This window comes from Tachyglossus aculeatus, chromosome 16 (assembly GCF_015852505.1).
Source record: "Tachyglossus aculeatus isolate mTacAcu1 chromosome 16, mTacAcu1.pri, whole genome shotgun sequence".
Taxonomy (NCBI): Eukaryota; Metazoa; Chordata; class Mammalia; order Monotremata; family Tachyglossidae; genus Tachyglossus; species Tachyglossus aculeatus.
The window spans coordinates 13,833,448-13,857,751 of NC_052081.1; the positions used below are offsets into that span (position 1 = coordinate 13,833,448).

The 24,304-nt window shown below is 41.5% G+C and overlaps 1 protein-coding gene across 1 annotated transcript in view; it reads left to right on the top strand.

Annotated features, from left to right (window-relative positions):
- The window catches only part of SWT1 (SWT1 RNA endoribonuclease homolog), a 62,321-nt gene that overhangs the window by 15,147 nt on the left and 22,870 nt on the right, over positions 1-24,304 (top strand). Inside the window, exons 10-16 of the mRNA XM_038758532.1 lie at positions 1,400-1,493; positions 4,460-4,611; positions 8,113-8,270; positions 10,343-10,481; positions 11,834-11,979; positions 15,559-15,767; positions 16,437-16,568. Coding sequence (XP_038614460.1) covers positions 1,400-1,493; positions 4,460-4,611; positions 8,113-8,270; positions 10,343-10,481; positions 11,834-11,979; positions 15,559-15,767; positions 16,437-16,568 — 1,030 coding nt within the window. The remainder of the gene's footprint in view (positions 1-1,399; positions 1,494-4,459; positions 4,612-8,112; positions 8,271-10,342; positions 10,482-11,833; positions 11,980-15,558; positions 15,768-16,436; positions 16,569-24,304) is intronic.

Consider the following 24,304-nt stretch of genomic DNA (forward strand, 5'->3'; position numbering starts at 1 on the left):
ACTGGAATAAGTTTGAGGATGAAGGAAACTTATACCATAGAGAAGTTCAGTGCCTAGAACAGTGCTTGGCACATAGTAAGTGCTTAACAAATACCATTATTATTATTATTATTATTAATTGACCCACGATTAGGGTGGCCAGCTGTCTGGCTTTTAGCTGGCCATTTCCCTGTCTGGTTGTGTTATGGAGCAGGATACTTTTCTAGCTGAAGGTTTAATTTTTGACACTAAGTCTCTCTCCACTACATCTGCTGAGTTCCAAGGCTCAGATTCATTCATTCATTCATTCAGTCGTATTTATTCAGCGCTTTCTGTGTGCAGAGCACTGTACTAAGCACTTGGGAATGACAGACTTCACCGAGAGAGGGGCCAGTGTGATGGCTCTGCAACAAGCGTGAGAGTTTAGGATTCCCCCAGGAAATGCCTGAAAATTGCACAAATTTCAAATACTTCCAGAATATGGCACCTTTGATGGTGTCACTTTATGCTGCACACCTGCATGTGATATCACACCTGTATGTGACATCACGAGCCCCTTCCTTCCTCTCCCCCTCGTCCCCCTCTCCATCCCCCCCATCTTACCTCCTTCCCTTCCCAACAGCACCTGTATATATGTATATATGTTTGTACATATTTATTACTCTATTTATTTTACTTGTACATATCTATTCTATTTATTTTATTTTGTTAGTATGTTTGGTTTTGTTCTCTGTCTCCCCCTTTTAGACTGTGAGCCCACTGTTGGGTAGGGACTGTCTCTATATGTTGCCAACTTGTACTTCCCAAGCGCTTAGTACAGTGCTCTGCACACAGTAAGCGCTCAATAAATACGATTGATGATGTTGATGATGATGATGAGCCTCTCATTATCCGGTATGCAGTGGGTGGGAGGGGGCTGTCAGTGACCACCCTGCCCATGATCACACAATGAATTGGTGACAGATGAAGAACTGAAAGTTGTAACCTTTTATTCACTCATTCAGCTATATTTATTGAGCGCTTACTGGATGCAGATCACTGTACTAAATGCTTTGGAGAGTACAATACAACAGTAAACAGACGCATTCCCTGTCCACAGCGAGCTTACAATATAGAGGGGGAGACAGACATTAATATAAATAAATTACAGCTGCTTTCATGTTTTTGTATGACATTATAGCTCTAAAACTTAATGGAATGTATAAAAAGCATCTCACATGTTTATCTCAGTTTCATTATATACTGAATTCCGTGGGCAAGAGACAGAGTCTTTATAGCTTTCCATCTTTCCTGACTCTCCCTTCATCCTCATCTTCTTTCCAATAAAGGCCCGTCCCCATAAAGGCAAAATATGCAAAAGATAATTTTAATAATGGCGAGATCTTTAGCATACATTTAATTGCTTTTGCTAAATTTGCAGATGGGATGAGCGATGAAAACAATGACGATCGTGTGTTGAAGTGTTGCCTTCAGTATCAGAACTTATTCCCCAAGTCTGTGGTTCTACTGTGCACGTAAGTTACATGGCCATTTTACTTTGAGTGTGAAAATGTGGAACTGGTTAAATATGTGAGAAAATTGCGGTGGGGGGCAAAATGATCTCCCCTCCACTTTGAGTCAACCAAATGGCATTTTGGGGGGAATCCAACTTTTGGACTGGGCTAAAGCTTTCTTAAACTCTGTTTTCTGGAAGAGATATGACACAGATTTAAAGCAAAAAAATGCAGTCTGGTAGACATCTAAAGCACTTGTTTCTGACTTTTCCTCTCCTTCAATAGTCAGATTCTGTGGTCTGTAATCTTGTGGAATGCATTCTGGTATTACAGGGAAATATTCCAAGGAAAAGTGAAAGTTAGGTAGCTGTCCTAAGTTTTTATCCAGCTCCAAAGCTATTTAAAAGATCCTTGGGGAAAGCAAGCTCATTTGCCGTTGAATTAACTCTGCAGAGATGGTTGGGGAAAGTACATTTGGTAGTGGGACAACAGGACAACAAAATAATAATAATAATAATAATGATGATGGCATTTGTTAAGTGCTTACTATGTGCCAAGCACTGTTAAAGACTTGAGTGTTCATAGTCTGGCTGCCTTGTGTTGCATTTTTCATTCTATTCTTTGTGACCTCTTAGGAGGTAAAACACTATTTGTTGGAGTTAGGGATAGGATTGCTGCTACCATTGCTGCTTTGTGGGGTCTCTCGACTGCTTATCCTCAAGTTATCTCATTTACAGTTGTTCTGTACTGGTACATTGTGTCAGATGTGTATAGTCCAAAGAGTTGGATCAGGGCGTTTAGAATTGGGAGTTTAGGGTTTTACACTGAACTTCATCACTAGCCTACTCTTCAATCTGGAAGATTTTAAAAAAATTTGTAATTTTCTCAGGATTTGTCTCTGCACTGGCTAAATTCCTTCTATTAATCTCATGATGTATATACACTTTGTAAAAATAAATAAATACAAAATTCCAAATTAGCCAATTTCTAGGTTAGTTATTAAGCAGATACTGGGTGCTAAGTGCTAGTATAGATACAAGCTAACTCTATCCTGAACGATCCCTATCCTACAACAGGCTCACAATCCAAGAATATCGAACTGTGATGTTAAATAGTAATATCGCATTCTGAAAATGGAAAAAAGTAGTAATAGTTCTCTGCTTATTTAAAACGAATTGTGAATATCGTCATTTTATTACTAATTATGCAATTGCTCTGGGGATTAAAATAAACTTAGTCAATATTTAACATTATAAGCAATTTCCCACTTAACATTGATTTAATTAGTCAACTGTGATACTGATTTACTTAACATTCCCTAAAAGCCCCAAGCAACTTTCTTTAGAAGCCTCATATAATAGTCGAAGTAAAACTATTTGTTATTGAATGTTTTTTTCCCCTTGAACTAATTTAAATGATTCCATTTGTAGAGTTTGGGATGTGGTTATTTTTTTTTTTAATGGACTGATCTTATCTTTGCTTTTTTTCCATTTCCTGTTAATAATTATAGCTCATTTGCATGATTAATTTTCTTTTTAAAGGTGACATAGTTTAGATTTTTATTGTGGGAAAGTCATTTTTTCCCCACCCCTAGCTTTCTTTCCAAGAGGCCTGGCAAGCATCTAATTTTAAAACTGAAGAAAATGTAGTTAATAGGACAGCAGTTGATGGGCTAGTGCTGAAGAACATTTGTATGAAAGACGGAGGTGCTCGGAGCCCTCAAGAAATTCAGAATTTTCTCGTACTCTTTCCTTACCATCACTTTTTCTTTCCATTTCCCTTTTCTCCATTTGCCTGCATAAAGCATCTGTCTCATTTATTTCCGATTTTTGCTTTTCCCTGGTTTGTCAAAGTTTGTTTTCTCGTTCTTTTTCCCTTTGTCAGTTTTTTTTTTTTTCAATTCCCAAAGTTGAAATTTTTCAATTCCTTCAGGGCCTCATATGTGACCCCATTCCATCATGTTCCTGTCCAGTGTGAAGCCTAAACAGAGTCCTGAACTGTAATGCCTTAGCCTCCTCTGCGTTTGCGCCATGGTGGAAGTGAGCCCATGTGGAACCAGAAGTCGGTCTTTGGGGTTGCCAACATGCATGGGTGGTGGTTTTGCACATGCACTTGCCCTCTCTGGCTTTATTTTTTATTTTTGTGGTATTTGTTAAGCGCTTTCTATGTGTCCAACAGGGTTCTAAATGCCGGGGTGGGTACAAGTTAATTAGGTTGGACACAGTCCGTGTCCCGCAAGGGACTCTGTCTAAGTAGGAGGGAGAGCAGGTATTTAATCCTCCATTTTGCAGCTGAGGAAACAGGCACAGAGAAGTTAAGTGACATATCTATCTATACATATCTATCCTATTTATTTTATTTTATTTTGTTTATTTTGTTAGTATGTTTGGTTTTGTTCTCTGTCTCCCCCTTTTAGACTGTGAGCCCACTGGTGGGTAGGGACCGTCTCTATATGTTGCCAATTTGTACTTCCCAAGCGCTTAGTACAGTGCTCTGCACATAGTTAAGCGCTCAATAAATACGATTGATGATGATGATGATGATGAAGTGACTTGTCCAGGGTCAAACAGCAAGCAGTTGGCAGAGGTGGGATTAAAACCCTGGTCCCCTGACGCCCCGTCCCGTGCTCTTTCCACTAGGCCATGCTGCTTCTGTGGTGCCCTGTTTTTCTCCCTGTGAGGGCTGTTCCTTAAAGCATCTGTCCTTCGCACCCTTGCTTCCGCTGTGGCCACTGATATAGGGAAAAATAGGACTGGTAATGTCAGTCACTCGCTCAGTTGTGTTTATTGAGTGCTTACTGTGTGCAGAGCACTGTACTAAGTGCTTGGGAGCCATGCAAGCAAAAACACGTATCTACTCTGAAGAGGGAGAGAAGTGATGAACGTTGATTGGTGGGGGGCACTTGGGATCCTCTAGGATATGTTGGGATCTAGATTATTCAAGGTTTATTTGACAGTAATGAAAAGCCAGGTTATTTTTTTTCACAGGGATGATCGGAATTTGTGCAATAAAGGCATGATAAGTGGTGTAAAGTCACTGAACAAAGGAGAATTGATCACTGAGCTGCAGAACCTAAATGCAGAACAGGCAGTTCCAAGCCATTACCCCTGCATTTCTCCACAGGAGTCCACAGTGGCAGGTTGGTATTAAGGAGCAACTATTAGAATTAGAATGTGTATATGAATATGTTATGACATGCAGTTATTTACAATACTTGAGATTTGGAGATGACAAGTATTTCTTTGGAGTTGAAAAGAAGGCGGCGGGAGGTGAAATAATTATGTCTTTGAGGATGTTCATTTTGAGGAATTATCTTCCTCAGGCCTGATGCAAACACATGGACAGCACATGGAAAAAATACTTCAGTTTGCCTTGATAAAAATCCTGTTTAAAAATAATAGTGCTCAAACTGTTCAGCTTTCTGATTACCGGGCTGTCGCTTTTATAACCTGTTAAAGGGAACAGTTTCAAGTAGTAGTAGAAAGATCCTTATACTATTAGTACAGTAAGACTTCATTTAATGCCATAACTACATTCTCAAAACTCATCATATGAAATTAAAGTGTTTGATCAAGTTTTTAATAATTAAACAATGACAAGAATAAGGACATACTTAAAATGGATGACATTGTTTATTTTGCTCGGTTTTATTTTTTCTATGAGTTTATATGTGAATCCCTGGGTGAATGGGTGGTTGAGTCTTTACACATGTTTAGGTTTTTGTGAAGGTCCCTGTGGAGGAAAAACTTCATGGACTCTACATTTGGGTTTGCATGGATATGTTGGAGACAAAGTTTACTTACTACTGACGCTGCTTCTAGCACTAGTAGGGAGAGGCGATTGAGCGGCAGAGATTCCTCCGCTAGTCGAGGCCAGTTCGGTTCTGAGTAGACCCGAGCTTCTTTTATCCAGTACAACATCTAATTTAATTGAAGTGTGATGCAGGATAAATACATCAGGATGGGCAGCAACACCCCTTGGGGTGAGGTTTTCTAACTTGTTCTCAGGGTGGTTAAACCCCGCCCAACCCCACTACAGGAGTTGCTTCATCGTGATTTCAGCTACTCCTTATAAAAGATCTAAAAGAACAAGGTGAAGATGTGTTGCGAATTTGTGTGCCTTGATAATCAGGCGAATGAGGAGGCCTATAATAATAATAATAATAATGGCATTTGTTAAGCGCTTACTATGTGCAAAGCACTGTTCTAAGTGCTGGGGAGGTTACAAGGTGATCAGGTTGTCCCACAGGGGGCTCCCAGTCTTCATCCCCATTTTACAGATGAGGGAACCGAGGCACAGAGAAGTGAAGTGACTTGCCCAAAGTCACACAGCTGACAATTGGCAGAGCCGGAATTCGAACCCATGACCTCTGACTCCAAAGCCCGGGTTCTTTCCACTGAGCTACGCTGCTTTCCATAGGCTTTCAGTCGGGTCAGAGAGAAGGAGGCAAATGCAGGACCTTGACGACCATTATGCTTCCACACACCCCGATTGTGTGTCCGTTGATGCAGGTCTCTTCCCGCTTGTAAGCCCAGGTGTGCATATTATGTATGTAAATCTGTGTTCTTAAGGTGTGTGTGTTTGTGCGTGAGCACGTGAGCACTGAATTTAGGCTCCCAGTCCCATATCACTGCTTCTCTGTCCCTTTGTCTGACTGGCTTCAAATCCAGTCTGGATGAGAAACAGGAAATAGTGAATTCAGTCAATTAACTCATGGTATTTATTGAGCGTTTATTATGTGCAGAGCCCTGTAGTAAGTGATAGGGAGAGATTAGCACAACAGAATTAGCAGGCATGTTCCCTACCCATAACGAGTTTACGGTCCAGGAAGTATTCCGTCTCCCCTGCCACCTATTTGCCACCTACTTTTCACCTTGTAACCTCTCCAGCGCTTAGAACAGTGCTTTGCACATAGTAAGTTCTTAATAAATGCCATTATCATTATTATTATTATTATTATTACTTCCACTCTGCTTTGTGGTGCTCGGGTGGTAGGAATGATTCATGGTGAAGTGAGGCTTTTGTCAGCTGCAAATACCACTGATTGACTGGTCAAGATAAGTAGGATAAGTCCTTAATTAAGCAATAATATCTGCCTTCTGTCCTGTTCAGATACCATGTAAAAGTGACACCATTAGAAACATTCCCAAGAGCCACAGTCCAGCCCACAAAAGTCCAGCTGACAAAAGCTGCGTTGTAGTGGAAGAACTTTGCACTGTAGTTCAAAACTTGTTTTCCTACCGGTCTCTGGGCTTCCTCAGGAAGTGGGTGCAGAGGGAGGAAAGGGGAAGGTGTAAATAGCAACCACCATTTGAGCTCAGAGAGTGAAATTCTGTTTATTTTACACATACATTTGTGTGCACCGCAGAGGTAAAACAGTGTAATGTGAAGAAACACTATTCAGACTTTCTTTTACAACTTTGATTTCTCAGCAGTTTAGGGCCCCTTGAAACTTCAAAATGGAAATAGAAATATATGATGGATTCATTAGTTTAAAATTAGTATCTGCTGATAAAAACCATTTGACATGTATGCCTAAGCTTTTAGGCTGTAGAAAATGTATCATTCACTTCTTTTGAGCTGGACTATGACTCTTGGGGAATGTTTCTAATGGTGTCATTTTTATGTACTTGAAACAGGATTGAAGACAGATATTATTGCTTAATTGAGGATCCAGTGCTTTGCACATAGTAAGCGCTTAATAAATGCCATTATTATTATTTATCCTGCTTATCTTAGCCAATCAACCAGTGGTATTTTTTGAGTACCAGCAGTTGTCGCAAGATGGTATAGGATTTTCCCAGACTGTGGCTTTAAAAATTAAATTTATTTGAAACATATTCAGAAAACTGGAGCTTTAAAAACTCTCCCATGCAGTTGTAGGATTTAAGACCACCACCACCACCATCATCATCATCAGTGATATTTATTGAGCTGTTACTGTATGTAGTGCATTAAGCGCTTGGAAGAGTACAGGTCAGAGTTGGTAGGCACGTTCCGTGCCCATAACTAATTTATAGGCTAGAGATGAGTTTATAGTTTGGATATTACACTTCTATAGCTGGGGGCTTGGGGCATAAACTTTCTACAAATGAAATAAATGTTGTTTTTCCATCATCAAAGAGAAAGTAAATTTTTGAAGAATTGCAATGCATAGGAAAAGAGTAATTAAACCTTGTATTTTGGTCCTTCCTGAGGAATTTGGTACTTTAATTGAGAATAATAAAAGACATTTCTTGGAAGCAATAAGCATTTTTGAAGAAAAGCTCTATAGAAATTTAAACCGATATTATTGGGTCAATGTAAAGTGGTAGGAAACACTCTATTTCCCACCATAAAATGGGAATGGAAACAATGGAAAGTTAGCACCTCTGTTAAGAATCCACACCCCCCTCCCCAAGAGTGTTTAGCCTTCCAGTTCAGATGGTGACAAGCACTTAACATTTTAAGAACTAAGCATGTTCCAAAGTTAATTTTTTAAGGGCATTTGGTATTTCTAAGACTCTGGATTTCTCACTGAAAAATATTTGTGGTGAAATGTTCTTTTCTGAAATCATCTTGGAAACCAAGTTGATGTGCTCATTTGAAATGTATGCTTCTAATGCCTCAAATAATGACAAATAGTCTTTGGCAAATTCAGGTCCTCAAGAGAAAACACAGAAGGACAATACTCCAAGATCTGGAAAGGCTATGCTACTTGAGAGATTCATAACTGATCTTGAAAAATGCCTTGGAACAGCATTATCTTCTATATTAGAAACAGAAATGAAGTTTGCTTTTGGAAATCTTTGGATGGAGGTGATTATTTCAACAAATTGGTTGATGATTTCTACCCATAACTGAGTAAGCACTTTGTCCCTAGATTAGTAAATTACAGTAAAATGTTTTCCACTGTAGTGGTAAAAAAAAAATCTAGAGCGATATAAATGACAGTTGAGTAGGACAAACTAATCTCCCATATATTACCCATCAAAAACCTAAGGTTTTTTTATGTATGAAAGGTGTTTTGTTGGTACAAATAAGTCAGGTTCTCCAAGTCGCATCCTTCCAAATGATACATTGTTTTAAAGTTTAAAGCAGTCAGCAGCTCTCTAATAATAATTTTGGTATTTGTTAGCACTTACTATGTGCCAAGCACTGTTCTGAGTGCTGGGGGAGATACAAGGTAATCAGGTTGTCCCACACAGGGCTCACAGTCTTTAATCCCCATTTTCCAGATGAGGTAACTGAGGCACAGAGAAGTTAAGTGACTTGCCCACAGTCACACAGCTGATAAGTGGCGGACCCAGGATTAGAACCCATGACCTCTGACTCCCAAGCCCGCGGTCTTTCCAGTGAGCCACGCTGCTTCTCTAGTGGAGAATAGAGAAGGGGGTGGTGAAAGGTTTGTTTTGGGGTTTTTTGGTGTTTTTTTTTTTTTAAGAAATTCCTCCACTTCCAGGAATATGATGGAATGCATTTTAGGAGCTCTAAGGCACAGATGTTTTTTAATTTTTTTTTTACCAGTATTTGTTAAACACTTGCTGTGTTCAGGCACTATACTAAGTACTGGGGTAGATACAAACTAATCAGGTTGGGAGACAGCCCGTATCCCACACGGGGCTCACAGTTTTAATCCCCGTTTTACAAAGGAGGCACAGAGAAGTGAAGTTACGTGCCCAGGGTCACACAGCAGATAACTGTCAGAGTCGGGACTTAGTACCCAGGCAGGTCCTCTGACTGTCAGGCTACTGCTCTTTCTAATAGGCCCAGCTAGATTCCAACAGATATGTTCCATCTCTTTACTATGGTGCTTTTTTCTAAAGTACTATGTTGGGGAAGAGGAATTTTTAATGAGGGGAACCTCACCTTTGGTTGATTGGGCAGTAGCTGGTCACAGGAGTCTTTTCCTCCGAGGGTATAAGGCAAGTCTGTCACCTCATTTGATCATTTGGAAATCCTCATCTTCTCCCACCTTAAACTGTGAACCCCATGTTGAACAGGGAATGTGTCCAATTTGATTATATCTACCCTAGTGCTTTAGTACAGTGGTTGGCACATTTAAGCACTGAACAAGTACCACTATTCTTCTTCATATTAATATTGTACATCAGGGTGTACTTTTTCCCGGAGTGTATTAAGACCACCTTTCATACTCATTTTATAATAATAATAATAATGACGGTATTTGTTAAGCGCTTACTATGTGCAAAGCACTGTTCTAAGCGCTGGGGGGGGGGTTACAAGGTGATCAGGTTGTCCCACGGGGGGCTCACAGTTTTAATCCCCATTTTACAGATGAGGGAACTGAGGCACAGAGAAGTTAAGTGACTTGCCCAAAGTCACACAGCTGACAATTGGCCGGGCTGGGATTTGAACCCATGACCTCTGACTCCAAAGCCTGGGCTCTTTCCACTGAGCCACGCTGCTTCTCAACAAGTATGATTTTCAACAAGTATGATGGGCAGCTTTCTGATATCAGTTTGCTCTTTTTGAAGCCTGTTCAAATTCGCTTATTTGCATTGGAATTAAGCACGTTAACAAGTTCACTGGTAGCACGTGACAGATTTATGTACAGTATTTGCAAAAATACCTGCCCAATTCCTGAACCAGGAAAGAATTCATATTATTACTTCTAGTAGAATTTTTGGGAAAAGAGACAGTTTATCCCTGAAAAAGAATCCCCATTATTTGACAATAAATACTTTCGAATGAATTTGATTTCAGTAATAAGTGAATTTAACTAAATAAAATATTCAGGGCTTTATGTCAGTTTTACATTTGAGGAAAAAAAACTGAATAAATCTACGGTGATCATACTAAGCACATAATTAAAAACAATGTAAACATAAGATTTATGAAAATACCTTGAATTTTCTTCAATCATTCAGGTTCTGTACTTGAAGCCTCCATGGACCCTAGCACAATTGTTAAAATGCTTTAAGAAACACTGGTTGGCTGTGTTTGGATTAATTATGAAGAAGGAATTCCTTGTCACCATCGAGGACCTCTATGAACGTCTCTGTAAAGGTATAAATGTTCTCAGTTGTACTGACTCTTTAAAATGTGAAATGTGCCTATGTGCAACAACTGACACGATGGTGAGCAGTTTGGATTTTTAATTCGAGAGCTTAATTGATTTTTCAAATAATTCAAAGGACATTTCTCTAAACTGCTGAAAGTAGTTTTTCACTCTGTTTTCTAAAACCCCTTAGAAGATAGGGTCCCTAAGGGGAAAGTTTGGGCTCAGTTTCCGTATTGAAGCCCATGGCTTTGACTTTGTACATTAACCGTTTGTATAATAACTGTGTTTTAAACTTGCATGTGATCTAGAATGTCTTGGGTGCCATAAACAATAACTTTCTAGGAAAACTTCCTTTGATTAGAAAAATCATGAAACATTCACGTCCCTTTTTTTAACCATCTTTTAATAAAGGCCTTGAGCTATATACTTAAAGGCCCGCTCAGTTGTTCTGCACCAGACTACATTGTACGTGCGTTCATTGCGTTCTATACAGATTGAACCATGTTGTCTAAAGACGTTTCCTAATGGTGTTGTATTTAAAACATACAGAAAAAAATGCCTACTAGAAGAACTGATGGTTCTAGATCAGTCACTACCTTACCTGGAGTTCTAGGTAACTTCAAGTCCTCTCTCAGTTCTCCGGACTCCTCCAGCTATCTCGCCCCATCGCCTAACTCCCATTCGTGTCCATACGTGTGGGCCTGGTAAAATGCATCCACTGCTTTCGTTTCCTTTCCATCAACCCTTCAATCAGGTTTTCTACCCCTTCTAACTCATTGTGGACAAGGAACTTGCCTACCAACTTGGTTATATTGTACGCAGTACAGTGTGCTACTGCTCGGTAAATACCTTGACTAGTACTGTTAAGTCAAAGAAAAGCACAGCATCTGATCTGTGAAGGCATCACTTTAAAGGAATTATTGCTATGTCAGAGAATTGCTAAAATCTCCCTTGTAGCTTTCTTCATCCCTCCCTCGGGTTTATAGGCAGCGATTTAAAGGGATCGAAGACCCCTACCTCTCCCAGATTCATTCATTTAGTCGTATTTATTGAGCGCTTACCGTGTGCAAAGCACTGTAATCAGCCCTTGGGAGAGTACACTATAACAACAAAGAGACACCCAGATGCAACCGAGAGATAGTATCCACAGCCGGAAACATTTAGGAATCCCACTGCTAGAAAAAGAAAATATTTCTGTCTTCAAACTCCGGTTAAATTACTGAGAATTTTACATGCATGAGAATGTTTTAGTTTTTTGGTTACCATTAAGCAGACCCTTAGGTGTCCCAGTGTGGCGATTATATACTTAATTTAAAATGTTGAACTGATGACTTCTTTCTTAATCTTTTAACGTCAGCTAAGGCGGTGGACTTTGCAACAGTAAAATCCTTGCTCCAGAGTTCAAAAGACTTGTTGCATGCGTTTAGTACAAGGTCCAACTATGACGGGATTCTTCCCCAGGCCTTTGCTCAAGTGAATGCATTGCTCCAGTCAATCCTAAAGGTAAGGCACAACTCATCAGGCCTTTGAATAAGTCTTATTCAGACTTTAATATAGGGAGAGTCTATTGTTACTCAAATTCTTTTTAAACCAGCTGGGTAAAAACTTTTCCCCACCCTGAAAAAGGGGTTCACTGGAAGGGAAATCGACAAATTCAGCAATCTTTCCTGGCACCTGGAATTAATGATTTCTTGCTCGTGTTCCCTGGAGGGCATTAAATAAATACTAATTAAACCGCATTGCATGAGCATATTTGGCTGATCCCAAACCAGGCAACATACCCTTCTTTTTTGCCATTTTAACATTTCTCTCTGCCCAAGATAGTTATCCCCTTTGTCTTCAATGAAGTAAACGAGAGATTTGGTTCTCACTTTTAATATGCATTGGCAGAGATCCATCTCGTTGAGTTTAACAGATGTGATCCGATATGGTCAGAAATGCAGTCCCACTGTGTGCTCTCTGAGTCAAGTGTTTTCACCATGACGACCGTGTCTTGAGGATCTGGGCAGATCTTGTTTGGACATACAGAAAGCTAACCTCAAAACACGTGCCATTGACAATAGTGTTTGGAAACTGGTGGTTTGAAACCCGTCCTCTGTGGAGTCACATCTCCATGCAGAGACCAAGGTGTGAGGCCCACACGCCCGATCACGTGCATCTCGGAACACACGGGAAGTGAAGGGAGCAAGACGGGCCCATGGGTTTAGCTGAGAAACTCAGCCATCCTGTTTGGGATGTAAAAACTGTCCTGAGAATCCTTCAGTGTCACACAGGGCAGGGGTAACTGGATAGGGGGCTGAAGTGACACCTGTCAGTCAGGTGATCCCTAGGGTGTGCTTTGAACGAGGCTAGTTGTATGTGGTCCAAAGTATTTCCTTATGAGCATTTGTTTGACTCAGGAACTTTGGGGGTTTTTTGTTTTGTTTTTTTGTTATTGTTGTTGTTGTTTTCCCCCCTCCCCACCTTCAGAGTTAGGTCAAAACCAGATGTTTTCACTGGAAAAACCCTCATAGGGCTGGTTCATGCAGATTAATCAATCAGTGGTATTTATTAAGCACAGTGGTATTTATTAAGCACTTACTGTGGGCAGAGCACTGTACTAAGTGCTTGGGAGAGTACAGTGTAACAGAGTTGGTAGACACAGTGAGTTTACAGACTAGTCGGCTGCCCATTGGTAAAACTTCCATAAAATACTGAATATTTTTTCAGTAAATATAACTGAATTATTTACAACCATCACTTGGCGATGCCAGTTACATACTGCATTGACAAGCATCCTAATGACTCCTGCCTATCTCTAGCAGCCTGCTTGGACAGTGTTCCTTTTAGCTTAATGTATAACGCACCATGTATGACCAATGGCAATCTGTAGTGCATTTATCTCAGTGTCCCAGCTTGGCGTCATGGCTCGGAAATACTCATGCCCAATGTATGGAGCGATATCCATTTTTAATGCAGCTATGGGGTGCCAGAGACCTGAGTCTCAACCTCCATTTGCCTGGACTCGGGGGTCTTTTTACCCTGTGGCCATCGAAGCTGGCAGTGGGGACAGTGAGAAAGATGATCACCACCAATTTTTTTTTTTTAATCCTTCCTACTGTTGGTGGAATAGGGAAGGAGGAAAGTAGCATCACATCACAGCGCCCTTCAGGTTCCATGATACAGAGCAATCAGTGGGATTTTTCTTTTTACTGGTATATGTAGAGTGCTTACTATGTGTCAGGCATTGTACTAATTACTGGGGTAGATCATCATCATCATCAATCGTATTTATTGAGCGCTTACTGTGTGCAGAGCACTGTACTAAGTGCTTGGGAAGTACAAGTTGGCAACATATAGAGACAGTCCCTACCCAACAGTGGGCTCACAGTCTAAAAAGGGCTCACAGTGTAAAAGGTAGATACAAGCTAATCAGGTTGACACAGCCCCTGTCCCAGGTGGGGAATCACAGTCTTGTTCCTTATTTTGCAGATGAGGTAACTGGGGCACAGAGAAGTTAAGTGACCTGCCCAAGGTCACACAGCAGACAAGTAGCAGAGCCAGCATTAGACCCCAGTCTTTCTAACTTCCAGGTCCTCGCTCTATCCACTAGGCCATGGTGCTTCTCTATTTATTGAATGCTTGCTGTGTGCAGACCTCTGTCTGAACTAAGTGCTTTAGGTGATATAGTCCAGTAGAGTTGGTACACAATCCCTTCCCACAGGGAGCTTACAGTCTAGAGGGTGGATTCAGACATTAAAATAAATTACAGATAGGGGAAATGGTAGGATATAAGGCTATGTTCACAAGTGCTGGAGGGCTGGGGGTGGGGTGAATATCAAGTGCAATAAGGGGTACAGATCCAACTACATAGGTGACACGAAGGGAGAGTGGGTAGGGGAAATGAGGGCTTAACTGGGCATATTTCTCTAATTTCTGACCTTTCTCCACTCCCACTTCTGCTTCACCCCACTCTCCATGTCACCCCACCCCAATCTCAGATGATAACGAGGAATCAGCGTCACAGTTGTCTTGAGGTCTCATTTAGCTAGGGGAGGAGGGAAGGGTTTTGCTAAGAAAGGTACTGGGCATCAGCATGGTTATGTTGGCAGTTTTTCTAGCGAGTCTGAAAAATAAACAAAAATAAGTCCTAAGGAAGCTTTAAGGCCTAAGTCCTATTTTTTGATAGGGTGATGGAATTGAGGTTGTATTCAATCAATCAATCAATCGTATTTATTGAGTGCTTACGGTGTGCAGAGCACTGTACTAAGTGCTTGGGAAGTACAAGTTGGCAACATATAGAGACAGTCCCTACCCAACAGTGGGCTCACAGTCTAGAAGGGAATTCCTGGAAATGAGGTTGTCTAACTTTTCTTCCCTGAATTTGGATTTGGAGAGAGATGGGGAACTCAGGGGGATTCAGCAGGAACACCTATAATAATGACAGGGATCTTTGTTAAGTGCCTACTCTGTGCCAAGCACTGTACAAGATAATCAGGTCAAATATGGCCACTGCCCCATGTGGAGCTCACAGTCTATTTAATCACAGGTATTTATTCCCCACTTTACGGATGGGGAACTGAGATGCAGAGAAATTAAGTGACTTACCCAAGGTCAGGAGAGCCGGGATTAAAACCCAGGTCTTCTGACTCGCAGGCCCGTGCTCTTTCCACGAGGCCCTGCTGCTTCCCATGTGTCCTTTTCTCCACTTTTTCTCCTCTTCCTCTTGTGGAAACTTCCTAAAGGTAAGAGAGTCAGTTGGAGGAAAGAGTAGCTGAGAGGGACTCTTCTCCGCCTTCTCTCCCTCCCCTTGGTGAGAGGGAGATATCTTTGGCCTTTCCCTCTGAGTATCGTGTGCCCCCAAGCTGAGAAGTTTGAACCCTCCAGAAATAGGTCATTGATCTTTGCGAGCAGGCAGAAAGGTCTAAAAGAGAAACAATCTAGCTTTGGCGATGGCCTGAGAACACGCTGGACCTGATAAGACTAGAACGGTCAGCGATTCCCAGAAGCCTGGGGAGTTCGTAGCCCAGACAGTTGGCTTTCAAGCTTGCCTTCTTGCCAGTGTCCAAATGAGCTGCATCTTTCACAACTCTTGTTCATTAGATTAAATCTGAACTTAAGCCAAACTCTTCAGAAGAACCCGGAGCTTTATCGGAAAATGCAGCATGTAACAAACAAGAAGGAACATCTTTGCCCCAGCCCAGCAACCAAGAGGACAAGTCACTGGCATTCTCACAGCTTCCCCAGTCTAGCAGGCATCAAGAAATCTGGTCCATTCTAGAGAGTGTTTGGCGCATAATTTACGAGAACAGGTACTAACCTCCTCAAAACCATTTTTCAGCTCTAAAGTTACAGATTATATTCACTGTTTGGCATTCCGTCAACTGTATTTTAATTAAATGTCTCACTGGCCTGAAGCCTGATTTTTGTGAGTTCCCCAGGTCTGACGGTTCCCGATAATTTGCATGGATTATAGATAGTATCTCAAACTGGAACATCAGAAGGTCAAGCTAACCCAGTGTCCTATCTTCCAATGTCAGTCAATCAATCGTATTTATTGGGCACTTACTGTGTGCAGAGCACTGTACTAAGCATTGCACCTAAGGATGTTCGGAGAGAGAATGATAGTTGCTTCCCTTGATCTTCATTCTCCTGGTTTGGGATGAACCTTCCAGCCTTCCTACCATTTCCCGCTAGTCACCCACCGTAATGGTGGTATGAATTTATCTCATTATTTTTTGATTCTCGTTTCTGCCTGAACAATTTACCGGGCTAACACATTTCACGTGCTCACTGTCAAGTAGATGGATAGTCTCCTCTTTTGGGTTGTAACTCTCTCCCCTTCAAACTTCTGTGAGGGTCCTCTAGACTGACGGTACCTGTACCTCAAGGGAATGGGATCCTGGGTGGCAAGATGTTTCATCTAGTAAAATGGAATTTCCATCTCATATCTTTTTTTTTATCTTGTCCTTTCCTTCTAGCACTAATGTTTTTCAGATCTTGGACAGTACCACGGCCCAGACCACACCAATGGTAACGTCATTTGAAGAGGCCTATGTGTGTCTTCAGAAGTTGATAGCAGCTATGAAGAATATTCTTACTGGATTTCAGAGGTAAGCCGGCAATTATATTCTTTTCGACGGCCTACGTTGATCCCGCTAGTGACTCTGTAATTTGTGGCCAGTAGGAAGAGGTTTTGGTACTGCTTGTGTGTTAACGATAGTTAAATAATAGAGGCAGGAATGCTGTTAAGCAGAAACCTTGTGGGAAAACGCTTAAAGTTTAAATGAAATTAAAATGGAAGCACTGCAAGAAAGGCAGTGGGGGTGCTGTCTGGTCTCCTGACTGGCTGAAGTCCACTGGGCATGTAAGTAATTTAGGACAGGCCCGGTTTTGGGTTTTGAATGTCTGTGTATTGACCTCGCTTCCAGGTAACTCACCCCGCTCTCCCCAAATTCTCACCGAAGAAGTGCAGAACTTGAAAATAAATTAACTGCCATTGGTTTTTCCACTAGATGGCAAATATCCTTCTGAGTGGATGCTGAACCAGGACCTCAGGACCAGAGACATTACTTTCATTCAGTCGTATTTACTGAGCACATACTGTGTGCAGAGCGCTGTACTAAGCACTTGGAAGAGTACAGTACGACAATAGACAGTCACATTCCCTGCCCGCAACAAGCATATAGTCTAGAGGAGGAGAGACAGACATCAATACAAAAAAATAAAATTACAGATCTGTACAAATGTGCTGTGGGGCTGGGAGGGGGAAGAGCAAAGGGAGCAAGCAGGGTGATACAGAAGGCAGTGGCGGATGAAGAAAAGTGGGGCTTAGTCTGGGAAGGCCTCTTGGAGGAGATGGGCCTTCAATGACTCCTTGACGCTGTCCTCCCGCAGGCCTGGAACCCCCTCTCAGTTCGTATCTGTTAGACCGTTGCTCTCCCCACCTTCAAAACCCTCCTTAAATCACATCTCCGCCAGACCTTTGCTACACCCTCATTTCCCCTACTCTCTGTTCCTTGTGGGGCACCCATCCCCTTAAGCATTTGATATTCACCCCACCCTCAGCCCCAAAGCACTTACGTACATATTCATAATTTATTTTAACGTTTGTCTCCTCTTCAAGACTCTGAGATCCTGGTGGGCAGGGAGCTATTCCATCAATTCTGTTGAATGTACTCTCCCAAAATCCTAGTTCCGCATCCTGCACAGTGAGTGCTCAGTAAATACCATTGATTGATTCCATCTTGTAAATCGGAACATTAGGGCATTCGTTAAAGATCCCTCTCCTAAGCAACTTGCTTCATGCAGATAACCTCCAGCTTTTATTTCTCTCCCTCTGGTCTTCAAGGCCATCAAAGATAGATTATATGAGGTAAATTTCCCCCTTCTAGACTGTGAGCCCGTTTTTGGGTAGGGACCGTCTCTATATGTTCCCGACTTGTGCTTCCCAAGCGCTTAGTACAGTGCTCTGCACACAGTAAGCACTTAATAAATATTGAATGAATGAAGGAGGGGGAGAGTAAATTACGGCTTTAATCTTTCAGGCTGTTAGGCTTCCTAGAAAAGTCATTCTGAAAAATCCCACAAGAGGGCTGTTAGCTCCAAAGAAAGACTTTTTATTCCACTTGAATTCCTCTGCCACAGTGAGGACTGAGCCTAGCAATTTGCCCTCCACCTGCTCTGTGATTCCTCCCAGCCGTGAAATGAAGCATCATAACCAGGTGTCTGAACATGCATCAGACCCCCTGTTCCTTGGGCTTGGCCGTGGTGCATGCTGAACACGGTACAAAGAAAGAGAAAAGCGGGGGTGACAGTCGTGGGCATCAGGACAAACTTCTAGTCAGGCAATGTTTGCAAATCGGTTTCAAATGTTTGTGATATATCTTAGAGGTGTCTGTGGCATATCCTTCCTGCATTACTATTCTATTTATTTTGTTAATGATGTGCATATAGCTATAATTCTGTTTGTTCTGACGACTTTGACACCTGTCAAAGCATGTTTTGTTTTGTTGTCTGTCTCCGCCTTCTAGACTGTGAGCCCGTTGTTGAGTAGGGACCTTCTCTATATGTTGCCGACTTGTGCTTCCCAAGAGCTTAGTAAAGTGCTCCGCACACAGTAAGCGCCCAGTAAATACGATTGAATGAATTACTCTTTCCAAGCTATTTGAAAAAGAATATTTGACCAAGCAATTGTAAATGAGCTTCTGTTTCTGTTCGGCCGTAGCACACTTGGGTGTAGTAGGGCGGACTTTAATGTCTTTGTGATTTATCAATTATTTGTGAGCCCGTTGTTGAGTAGGGAGACCGTCTCTATATGTTGCCGACTTGTGCTTCCCAAGAGCTTAGTACAGTGCTCTGCACACAGTAAGCGCTCAGTAAATACGATTGAACGTATGAATGAATTACTCTCCACGCTATTTGAAAAAGAATATTTGACCAAGCAATTGTAAATGAGCTTCTGTTTCTGTTCGGCCGTAGCACACTTGGGTATAGGAGGGCGGACTTTAATGTCTTTGTGATTTATCAATTATTTGTGAGCCCGTTGTTGAGTAGGGACCGTCTCTATATGTTGCCGACTTGTGCTTCCCAAGCGCTTAGTAAAGTGCTCTGCACACAGTAAGCGCCCAGTAAATACGATTGAATGAATGAATGAATTACTCTTTCCACGCTATTTGAAAAAGAATATTTGACCAAGCAGTTGTAAATGAGCTTCTGTTTCTGTTCAGCTGTAGCACACTTGGGTATAGGAGGGCGGACTTTAATGTCTTTGTGATTTATCAATTATTATGACTCTTTAAAAGACTGACGGCAAATGTTAAAAGAGATAAAATTGCCCATCTTATTTTTCTGAATTGCATTGTTATTATTATTATTGCATTTGTGAAGCTCTTACGATGTGTCAAGCACTGATCTGCTCATCGTGGGCAGGGAATGTGTCTACAAACTCTGTTATTATATTGTACTCTCCTAAGTGCCTAGTTCAGTGCTCTGCACAATAAATACTATTGATAGATTAATTGTTCTAAGTATGGGGGTTGATACAAGTTTATCTGGCTGGACACCATCCCTGTCCCACTTGAGGCTCACAATCAAAGTAGGAGGGAGGACAGGTTAAATGCATCTTTTTAATGGAAGGCATTGATTTCAAATACTTCTCCCAGTGTTTTGGTGAAGTCAACCAATTATATTATTGAGGAGCTGCAATTAGTTTCTGAACTCCTGGTTCTGTTTGATGTTCTGTGATCCATTCAGGATAGAAGGAGAAATAGTTTTACAGGACGTAACCTTATCCCATGTTGTTGAAAATCCTGCTTAGATGGCCTTGATTTCTCTGAAGTCATCCTTTGGCCTTGTGTTTTCTATTACCAGACAAATGTTTTTGTTTTCTTTTAAAATAGTGGAAGGAAAGGTCTTGATGAAAAGTTTCCCTATCCCCCATTTCGCTGAATTAGGTGAAACATGTGCCAAGACAAGAAGTGCAATGGGGTAGGGTTCCACACCTCTTTCATTTTTCCTCTAACCTTGGTGAATGTCATCTGTTATTCGGTTAATTTGACTTCATTTTAAAAGCAGCCAAGAAAGAGACTTATATGCTGATGTTCCAATTTTGCCAACGTGAAAACCTCATTTTTTTTTTTTTCCAAGTTTCAAGATTCCAGGGTCCTGGAGCTCCTGTTATTGGGACCACTTTTTCTGTTTTGGCAGGCTGGGCATTTGCACTGACTACTTGGGCCATCAGAGGAATGTACAGAGACTTCCCTGTCCTCCCTGCCTTCTGCCAACTGCATTCCTTAATACTGTGGAGTCAACTGGCCCACCCGAAATTAGCCCTGTCAAAGTCAGGCGAGAAAGGGCACACAGACCCAGGGGAATAGTTGTGTTTTGAAGAGGCGAGACCTGGAAGAACTGTGAGCCTTTTTGGTTATTTCCCATAGAAAGCAGACTTAGGAAATCAATCCTCCCTCTCTATAACATTTTTCAATCCTATTGGCTACTTTGGCAAAGCTTAGTAGTGCCCCAATAAATTTTATGAAACTGAATATGAGCGGAGGAAAAGCATGGCCTGTCTTGTATTTGAAACCCTCTCCTTGATGTGAGCCAACAGCGGGCTCACAGTCTAGAAGGGGGAGACAGACAGCAAAACAAAACATATTAACAAAATAAAATGAATAGAATAGTAAACATGTCCAAGTAAAATAGAGTAATGAATCTGTCCAAACATAGATACAGGTACTGTGGGGAGGGGGAGGAGGGGGAGAGGAAGGAGGGGGCTCAGTCTGGGAAGGCCTCCTGGAGGAGGTGAGCTGTCAGGGATGCAGGAATAGAGATTCAGAGGGCAGGAGCAAGTGAGGCAGAAGAATGAGTTCTAGCAGTAGTAAACTGCTAGGCCCCGGGCAAGGATTAGTAGGTCAAGGGGTAGAGTGGGAAATCCATTTCCCGGAGGCCAGGGGAAATGCCTGTGGTTCCAAAAGACATACAGAGGGAAAGACAGATTGGCACAGGCAAGAGGGGAGTGCAAAAAGTTAGGACATACAAAATATACACTTGGGAACAAACCATCAAGCAAGTGCATATGAAAGCATCCTAGCTTGTACCTTGCACACAAACTCCCTCGCTGCGTTAGCTAGGACTCTGTTCAATTTTTTGAGGGGATGTGTTGGTCGGGTGGGTCCGGACAAAGAGGAAGGGGGTGGGAAGCCCACAGGCTCCTGGCAGGCAGCCCACTGTTGGGTAGGGACTGTCTCTATATGTTGCCAATTTGTACTTCCCAAGCGCTTAGTACAGTGCTCTGCACATAGTAAGCGCTCAATAAATACGATTGATGATGATGATGATGATGTGGGGTTAAGAGGAGCGTAGCTGCTAAGCCAGTGATCTTTCGACTGCTGTGTGCTACCTTCAGCCCAGACCAAGAGCTCCAAGCCCAGAAGGGCAATTGTGCTCGTCCCGTTTCTGTTCCCTGCTCCCTGTTTCGATCTCCCTTCGAAAATAGACACACATCTTTCTGCCACCACTGCTTACTCACCGCACTCTTTCTGCTCTTTCAAAAGACCCGTGATCCACTTGGGCAGCCTTGGCCAGTGCTGTTATCTGATTATCAGGAAACCAAAGGCAGGGTCATTTTCAAATAGATTTTCCTAGAAATTCTCTTCCACTGTTAGTCTGGTAAATATTTGCCGACAAACAACTAAGCCTCACTTTTTTTTTTTCTAGACTAGTCCCTCCCAATGAGTAGTTAGTGTTAATAATAATAATAGTAATTATGGTATTTGTTTAGCACTTACTATGTGCCAGGCACTCTTCTAAGCACTAGGATGGATCAAGCTGATCAGGTTGGACACAGTCTCAATCCCCATTTTACAGATGAGGTAACTGAAGCAAAGAGAAGTGAAGTGACATACCCAAGGTCACACAGCAGACAAGTGGTGGGAGCCGGGATGAGAAACTCATGTCTTCCTGATTCCCAGGCTTTATCCACTTAGGTCACGCTGTTGGGTTTGGAGGGGTATCCCTACCTTGTTTTCCAGAAATCTTAAACTGTTGTTTATTTTGTTTTGTTTTTTTAAAGATTAAAAGACAATAGGTTGGTCTTATTATTCTCATTTTAGAGATGAAGGCAGATTTAAAGCGATTAAGTGACTTGCTCACTGCTACGCTGTGAGTCATTAAAACTGATGCTTGCTTGGCATAGTAAACTGACATTCTCGATGACTGTGGAAACAAACCACAGACTTGTGTTTTACTTCAAACAAAATAATAAGGGTCTTGAGTACATCCTGCCATTTTAATGAGAAACTGCTCACCAGTGTCTGTATGAAGTTGGGATGAACAATTTGTCGGAAGAAAGCCTATCAAACCCCTCCACATAATCTTTTTAAATTATTTGATTAGTTTTCAAGTTAATGCCCTTCATTAGGCTGGTCATTTGTGTGTGTCCCTCTCCTTCCACCCCATCTCCTCTTCCTGCCAAGGGTTCTGCTAACCAGCAGACTTCAGAAGGAGTATCTGAGGGAAAAATTATTGGGTAATTTCCTTACTCAACCTGATTGTACATCAAAACAAATATACTTAAAGCTATGTTTTGCCAACTTTCAACTGTTCACTCTGTTCCTTCTGATGTAGGTCGGCTGATAATTGTTATTTTAAAGCAGTAGCAACTGGTAAGATAGTATTCTAGTGGAGTTTGTGAAATACCAAGAGTGAGTCAGTGAAAGCACTGTATTCTGGCGAATTTGGGAAGTTTTCAAGAGCATTTCCAAGTTTTGGAGATAGAGATTAGATTGGAGAAGTGAACCTGAGATCAAGGAGACTGGAGATTTTATTCCTTCACTTTTTGGGCAGGTGATGTTGAATGAATCATTGGTGGTTTCTTATCAACCAGTTGATTTGTACAGTGAGGGTCCCAGTATCCATCTGCTTATTTCACAGGTATGCTGTAAGAAATAATTGGATTTTAAACACAAAATGGTTTTGATTTCTTTTAAATATGGAAAGGACTGATACCAGAAATGAAGTTTAGATACTGTTTTAGAGTTCAGTAGGTTTTTTTTGACAGTATTATTGAACAGGAAGTCTGAAATGTTAATGGCACCCATAGCAGACTTCCTCTGAAACCTTGAGTGGATGGATCTCCTCTCAGTCAATCAGTCAGTGAATGGTGTTTGACTGCTGTGTGCAGAGCACTGTACTAAGCACTTGGAAGGGTACAAAACAACAGAATTAGCAGATGCGTTGCCTGCCAATAATGAGTTCTCTCACTGTATCATAATTATTTCAATACTGGGGAAAGAGCTTTTTACCTCTTCGATCTTTCAGAAAAAAACCTCATCAATATTTAAAGTTGTTTAATGAAGAAAAGTGTCCCAAAAGGGTGATTGATGATATGTAATGCTGTCTGCCGTGATGTTATGATTACAATGGAGAGGGGAAAGGTAATACAAAATAGGGAAAATCCTCTCTACAGAAGAATTGGTTCACTCGGTTTTGAAGATGAATGTGCAGTTGCCGTCAGCTCTTTTCACCCAGTTAAAGAAAACGAGTGAATTTCAGTTATTGTGGAGAATGCTGCATGATAGAATTTGAAAAGAAATTGGAATTGTTAGACAGAATGACCCATCACAGTATTACATCATTCACGTTAGTGTTCAGTGAGCTTGTGGACTTAAACATGGTTTTCTTGGCCTCTGCAGGGATGCTGGAAAGAAGGGGAAAGAGGATAAGTTCAATATCATCGACTAATAGAGTTTTGTTGTGGGTAAAAATATTGCCCTTGTATTTCCAAAATAAGTGTCCCTTTGGTAAAAGTTGTTTTTCATTTTAGCTGCCTCCAAGTGAATAAGTTGCTGCTGTGTTTTGTTTTGTTGTTGCCTGTACTTTATGTGGGTACCTTCTGTACCCAGACATAGACCATGTCTTTAAAACCAGCTCTGAGAATGCTTTCCATTTCTACCTAACTTTTCAGAGCTGAATTGCCGTCAGTATTCTCGTAACATTCATAATAGTGAAGCATCTTATTTATTAGTTTACACTCTACACATTAAACCCACCACAGAACTCAGTAGTCCATTTATTTGTTCAAATTACATAGCTCTGAATTGCTATTGTGTGCATCCTAATAAAATGAAAATCACTTTGTTGCAGATACTTCAAAATGCTTTGTCTGTGGTTCAGTGGGAAGAGCGTGGGCTTTGAAGTCAGAGGTCATGGGTTCTAATTCTGCCACTGCCACTTATCAGCTGTGTGACTTTGGGCAAGTCACTTAACTTCTCTGTGCCTCAGTTGCCTCATCTGGAAAATGGGGATAAAGACTGTGAGCCCCACGTGGGACAACCGGATTACCTTGTAT